We start from the raw sequence: 7,432 nt of genomic DNA, 5'->3' as shown, positions 1-7,432 counted from the left end.
AAAAGGAAAAAAAATGTGTTCAAAAAAGGGCTTCCCCTTTTTTTTTTTTTTTTTTTTTACATTTACAAATTCTTGCTGTAAACAGTTAAACCCTGGTATTTTTCTGGTTTTCACTTCACGAGGAACTAGTCCAAGACTTCTTTTTGTTGGCTAAATACTCTCTCAATGTTCTTACCTGACCGACAAGCAATGTCCACATCCTTTTCAAAATCAGTCTGTAACAAGAAACAATGAAACAGGACAACCATTATTAATTGAAAACTAAACCACAGTACCTTTTTGCCAACTATCACTTCCAAAATGTCCTACTTACAGAGTCATAGTCTCTTAAAAGTGGTTTCTTGTTGCTGAGAAGGTGAAGTGTATTGTTTTACAACAGCAGAGCTTTACAAAGTTTCCTAAAGTATAACTGGGTGTTTTTCAAGGTATGCTGCCTGACCAGAAAAAATAAAATAAAATAGGTGGAAGTAGAGTATATAATTTTAATAAAACGATACAGTGTATAGTTTTTTTATGTATATGGATAAGTAACTCCTACATTTAATGGAGGGATCATCATTAAGGAGACTTCTCATAGTTGTTTTGTAAACAGAAGTATGGAAAACAGCCTGCTGTACAAACTGCTGTGAATAAGTGTAATCCAATTAGTCCACCCTGTCTGAAACTTCAGTACTTTGTTTTGAAGTGGTCATTTGTTATATAACATTTTGTGCATCCTTGCTACTAAAGTAATCACATAAAGTTTGTATTCCCTGAAAGCAACTAAAATAAATTTTAAGAGCTAAGAATTAATTTAACCAGTTGAAAATCCAAGTGCACTTTTCCCAGTTAAGCAAAACTATTTATCCTGTATAGAATTCAAGTAATTTTAAACTGTGTTTTCATTTCCACAAGAATTTATTACATGAAAAATGTTTAATAAAAGTGACCTCCCTCTTGCTTGTGAAGTCCAAACATTGGATTCTTTTTTGATCCATCATTTTTGACGGACTTCTGCTTGCTGAGCCTTGCATTCTTTAAGGGCCTGATTGTGTCCCCATTACAGCCAATGACAAACTGTCATTGAAAGTGAAGGGACCAGTGTTTTATCTTAATATACTACCTAACAATACAAGCAAATCCAAATTGGCATACTAAGCCAATAAATTAATTCAAGCCACTAAATAGATTTCCCCTCTAGAATCTCCAGCACTTTCACCTCGCCTAAATTCGTTTGAGAGGAACAATTTTCAATGCTTCATGAAGTGAAGACTCTCAAATGCATCAGTGCTCTTTATATCAACAGTGGGAAAAGTCATGATATATTATTACGTTGCTTTCTCATTTTCTTATGTAAGAAGAATCTTTTGTCATAAAGATGCTAACTTATTATGCCCCACTAAATGATCACACCAATAATTTAAAACTTGTTAAGAGATTTATGCAAGTAGATAGTGACCTATGCTTAAAAATGGTGTTAATATTTCAGCTGTGCATACTTGCCATGTAGAGTAATGTAAGGGGGTTTTTTGTTTTGTTCTGTTCTGTTTTGTTTTGTTTTGATAGGAACATTAAATTAAGAGTCAAGGAAAAAAAATAGAAGCTAACCATGATTTGAGCATGTCCATTAGGAAAAGAACTTGAAGAATCCGCATTGATTGGATCCTGGCAATTTCTTAGTCGACATCTGAATGCATCTTGAACCTGTGAAAACAATACTTTATACTGATTCCTATGCAACATCATATACTCTACTCCTACTAAAGATTAAAGTAAACTGTAAGGAATACAATGTATAACTTTTCTTTAGCATACTTTCTACATCAGACACAGTAAATACAAATGCTTTTTTTCTGTCATTTCATTCATTTGCTATATTGTGTGGCTGATGCAAATCCTGCCAGTCTGTCACACCAAGATCACAGAACTAGATTCGCCTATGGACAGAATTAACGAGTAGCCAGAGATGATTTGGTAATCAAGCCAAATCTAACCTGGGTGTTAGTACTTTGCCTTCTCATTCAGTATGGTACGGGTCTGATGATAGCAGTATTAAGAGATATATGAACTACTGCAAAATAAAATGTACCTTCTGCTTGATAAATGTAAGATTCTTGAAAGCCAGTTCTTAACAGTTACTATAATCTGATTCATAGTGCTTTCCTAATCATACTTTAAAGAATAAGCCAATTTGAAAGATGTTATTGATTCTAATCATAAGGTATAAGGATTCCTATGCATCTCTTCTATGAGTAAGACTTTTCAGACTAAGTAAATATCTTCAGTGTGAGCAGCAGAAGAAAAGTGGACTGTTTGCACAGCCTGCTTTCTTGAAACTAAAAAAAAAAAAAGGGAACTTCTCAGAAATTACTGTTTATTAATATGATCCATAAAGTATATTTGAAGACTTGTCCCCAAACCACACATGTATCTGTGGAAATATCTTTCCATAGGAAAGGCTTTTTTCTAGTTCGATTTTGGGCAGAATGTCTAAAGAACTATTATTATGCATCACTTATGTCAGAAAGACTTAATTCAACAGAGAGGTGCATTCAAAAGAAAAATGCAGTTCCTGTTTGCTGACAGTAGAATGGAAAACTGTTTTGTTGCTTTCTCACACTAACCATAGTAGGGTCAACAGGACTTCTGTAATGGAAAGGAGTATTTTTACCAATACTTTAAAAGTAAACTTAGAATAGATCTTTGAATACAAAAGCTAATTTGTTTCAACTTCAGTATGTATTCTCAGATGCATCGTAATGCAGAAATATAATCCAAGTTTAAAAATCTGAATTTGTGTTCCAGAAATGCAAGTATCTGCACTTGTTACCTGATTGCAAAATGTAACTAGGGAAACAGAAACTTAGTTGGGTGACCTCCAACCAAAACAAACTAGTATTATTTCATGTTTGGATATGAAAATACTCTCAATGAAATGCCTACAAAAATCTACATTCCATTTATTATCTGTAGAAATTACTTGATGTCTTCTTCAGAATATTTAAAAGGGAGAAAATTGCATTCTGCTCATGGACATTTTGTGAACAACAGAAGATGATAATTCATTAATTGTTGCTGATGAAAAGGGGTCTCCTTTCAATACATCATATTCTACTGCAAGCTGTTTAAGAGCTTTCATGAAAGGGAAAATGAAATAGAAAAAAAATTATTTTTGAAATTAGGAAGCATTATTTTAAAGTTCTCAACCCTTAAACAAGTAAGAGTGCTCTGCAGCCTTCATAAGTGACTGTTGCAGGTGAAGGAAGACTAATATAGAGCAGAAAGAAGAACAAAGCAAGGTGGGAAAGTTTGGTTTGATTTCCAGACACTGTGGTGGGATAATGTAAACTGTGCTTGATGGGTATCATGTCTCAGGTTCTGATTTTAAGCACTACACTTGCTGTGGTTTTCCATGTGTTTGACATTAATTTAATTTGGCATCTCCCAGTTGTTGCAAATTTAATCCAAGACTTCTCTCATTTTGTCAGTGCTGAAGTCTTTAGACCTCTGTGCTCTTGGATAAGTACTGGCACAGTTATTTGATGGAAAAAAAAACTTCCCTCCCTCCGAAGTATTCCCAGCTATGATGAATCTCAACTCAAGCCTCATGATGTTTTACTTTAAAGCCTTATTACTTCAGAACATGCTACATGACCTCTCACTCTATGCAGCAGCTTTCCTTATTTTTGGGAGTCGCAAGTTCATGAAGCCTCCCCAGTTCAGATAGCTGCAGAGAGAGATCTCAAGAATCTCATGTCCTACTTTCACTACCGTCTATATTAAAATGGTGAATCTTGATGCTAGGATCCTCTTAAATGTGCATGTTTCTTACAATGTTTCTGAAGAGCAAGCAGCATATGATTTGAACATGTTAACAGAACGTCAAATGTAGCTGTATCCATCACACCAACAAACATTGCAGCTTCTAGGTGTCCTCACACAAGTCAGAAAGAAAAAGGTTGAATTTTCTAAATACCAGGTTATTTTTCTAAACTGCTTGTTCAAGCTTGTCTTTTGAGTATGTAAAGAGTGATGTCTTTACATTTTGCTTTGAAACATTATCGTAATTCATCCCCCCAGCCCTTTCCCTCCACTCCCCTGTAACGTCAAGTTACGAGATTTCCTTAAACCCAGGCAGAGGAGGAGAGACAGTTGTAATGAACATGTGGATACCAGGGAAGTGGTTTCCTTAGCAACGGTAACCAATTCCAAGCATCTATAATTTACCCTCTCCCTACTCATGCACTTTCTCCTGCAGTATAGAAATGTGGGCTTTAGACGCCAACGATGCATTTAATCCGAATGCTCTCTAGTCAGCAGAGTACAGCAAAAGGAGAAAACACATGTGGGTTCCTCCCAGTACCAGCAATAACAGGAGTTACTCAGTGTGATTCAAACTAGCTTTAGACAATCTTGTGTTCAAACAGGTCAGGCAAACTGTTTTGCTCCTATGAAGAAGCGTCAGCACTAACGTCTCCTATTGTGCTCTGTTCTGTGACACATGCTTCACCATCTTCCAATGCCCAGTTAGGTATTTAAAAAAATAAGAAAAGAAGAAAAGCCCTAGGCTGTCTGAACTAAGAAGGCAACATAAAGCAATAATACTAACTCTTACTTTGCATTTTTTCTTTCCTAATTTCCAAATGTTCAATAAGAGTTCTCATGCTTAAGAAGTATTATATTTGTCTTAGAAGTTAAATGGAAGTATAAAAAGATTTAATGTTTTCCCGACATTGACGAAAGGCAGAAACAGACACTACACATCACTCAGTTCTCTTGTAGTTGTATGTCTCACTCAGTGAACCTCCCTGGCTTTCTAATACAGCCCTTGTCACAGAAGATCATTGTCACAGCATACTAGAGAAAGTAAACAATGTTTCCATTATTTACGTTCATATCAATATAACTAAGAGGAAAACCCAGGGTTTTTATATATATCTAATTGTAAAAATCTGCATCTTTTTGAAATGTAATGACGATAAAGGCAGAGTAAAGCAGGGCTGTCCTATTCTTTGAATTTTATGATGATATATTCCACCTCATATTTTTTTCCTGACAGTCAGAATTACTGTTTTGCCTATGCTGGCATGCTATAAATAGTAGATCAATCCTATAGGCTATAACTAAGATAGCTTTGTATCTGTCATCAAAAGTGATAAATATGCTGGCAAGATTTCCCTGACAGGCGCTGGCAAAGCAAAATGCTTTTGCAGACAAGAGAAAGTAACAGACTATTCTTTCAGCTGGGGATGTACCCTGTGCAGTGTAAAGATTGCGTGGAACTCTGCATGATGGCCGCTGTCTTGGCTTGTACTCACTAAAGGCTCCGGAGCCAGAAAGACAGGCTCTCTAGAGCCAAACTGAAACACAGCTTGCTGGAGTTACATCTCTTTCTGTGTAGGAACTTGTTGCAGCAAACAATTATGTCTTTACTGCTGCAAACTGGTCCATATAAGCACAAAACATACACATTTTTTAAACAAAAATTGTTTCAAGTACATCAAGTTTTACTTCTTTGCTGTTCTTGAAGAACTTGGTATTCATTTTCTTCTCCCACATGAAAAAAATTACCTTAACTAGTTCCTCAAGTGTTTTGCCCGGTTTACAATTTAAATCTGCAGGACTGAAGACGACTCAATGTGTTCTCTCAAATGAAGTTCAAAGAGAGCAATATGCCTAGGCTGTTTTTCACTGCCACCACTATCATCATCTTGACTGGACACAATCTACTTATTAGTGAATAAGTTGTCTCTGTACATTTGCTTCTTCCTAAATTGGGATGATTGAAGAAAAAAACTCCTCCTCCTTTTTGGTAAGGGATGACCTTGTCAGAGCTAGGTGCTTTTGGGGCCACATTGGGAAATCTCATGAGGTCATATTTTAAAATACCATGTAGATAGATTAGCTGTTCTATCAAATGCTTTTCTTCTAGAATTTCAGTGTTAGGACCAGGAGGTGTAACTGCCAAGGCTGGCTTGTAGGAACAACTCCTTTAAGTAGTTAAACAAAGCTTTTGCAAATTTTTTGCAGTTAGATGAGGTATGTACAAGTGATGTGCAAAAAGAGCAAAGAATAAAATAAGCCATAACTAGCTGATTGCCTACACACACAAAAAATTAAGATTCTAAATTCTTCTTTAAATATCTTTAAAAGCAGGTATTTTTGCATATTGCTTGCAGCAGAACCAGTGAGATAAAAAGTGTTCAATTCAAGTTACCCTATGAATTTGAAAACCGAGTTTACTTTAGAAAAGGCTAACTCCACCTCTATCACTACAGTCCTATCTGTGAGTAGGGTCAGACAATAAGGTTTCCATGAGATGTTTAGCAATGTTGAAGCATTCCCTGGGAATGACGCGTTTGCAGAAAATACTTGTCTTTAGTGTAGAGAACCTGTCTTGGATTCAAGGCTTGGGCCGTTGTTGGAAAGTCCCCTTTCAATTTAATCTTTAGCAGTTAAAAATATCTTTTTTTTCCAAATAAACTCCTGCATTACTGCACTGAGGCAGTCTGCATCAAAGCCTGGAAAGGGCATAACACCACTGCAATTCAGACCTACATCCCAATGGAAATAGAAACTCCATAGATAGGAATTATTTGATAAGATAACCATGTATGCACACAGTGCTGCAGAGTGATACAAAGTACATGCAAAGTTGTACACTACTCAAAGACTGAAATGAATTATGTCATTGATAATTCTTTTTCACTAATACAGTGAGTTTCAATGTTTAATGGGTGTGAAAGGTGGAAAGCGAAAACACTGTGTGAGATTCCTCACTGTGTGTTGACAATAACCCTCACTTGAGACTCCTTCCTGTTTTTTCAGTCCTGAAGTGCTTTTGAGTAACAGTTGCCAATCACAAGGAACAATGTTAGATAGTGCAATTTGGTGAATTGGTGTGGTAAACATTCTGTAACTGATAAATGGCTAACACATACATATGTGGACCGGGCTACTGCTTTCCAGTCCAGCTCCGCCTGTTCATTTTTGGTAGATGGTCCCACTACCACAGATCTGCCAGCAAAGCTGTTGTGTTACTGCTCTCAAACCTGTCTCAGTAAAAATGCAGGGTTAGTTAGCAGGTTAGACAGGTTAGAGAAGCTGTCACCAGAGCCACACTAAAGAGCACTTGTGTGTTAGCTTTGACATGAGATATCAGCGGTGATGAATTCCATGGTGGGTGGCACTGAGCTGTGCAGGGCAGGCCGGGGTACTAGGTTTTCCTTGCTGTTTTTAAAGCATTCATCTGTCTTCATCCTCACTGTCCCCATAACTTAGGTATGTTACCTTAAGTTTGTGCCTGAGTCTGTAGAACTGAAAGGGTAGATCTTCACCAGTGTAACACCTCATCTTCTTCTGTCCTCTTTCAGGGACAGTATAAGAAGAAATAATTTTGTGTTGAATCAGTTTTAGAGACAGTAAAAATCTACAGCTTTTGGTCTTATAAATT

At 36.5% G+C, this 7,432-nt stretch overlaps 1 protein-coding gene across 1 annotated transcript in view; it reads right to left on the bottom strand.

Moving 5' to 3' along the window:
* Positions 1–7,432, bottom strand: part of LOC104499180 (brain-specific angiogenesis inhibitor 3) — a gene marked incomplete at its 5' end in the record, with an annotated part of 41,992 nt that overhangs the window by 21,732 nt on the left and 12,828 nt on the right. The window contains 2 exons of the mRNA XM_010142651.1: positions 176–215; positions 1,588–1,683. Of these exons, the coding sequence (XP_010140953.1) occupies positions 176–215; positions 1,588–1,683 (136 nt within the window). The remainder of the gene's footprint in view (positions 1–175; positions 216–1,587; positions 1,684–7,432) is intronic.

The sequence above is a fragment of the Buceros rhinoceros genome, unplaced genomic scaffold, assembly GCF_000710305.1.
Source record: "Buceros rhinoceros silvestris isolate BGI_N320 unplaced genomic scaffold, ASM71030v1 scaffold69, whole genome shotgun sequence".
NCBI lineage: Eukaryota > Metazoa > Chordata > Aves > Bucerotiformes > Bucerotidae > Buceros > Buceros rhinoceros.
Note: the sequence above shows the minus strand (reverse complement) of the source record. Positions and strands in the feature narration are given on the sequence as shown.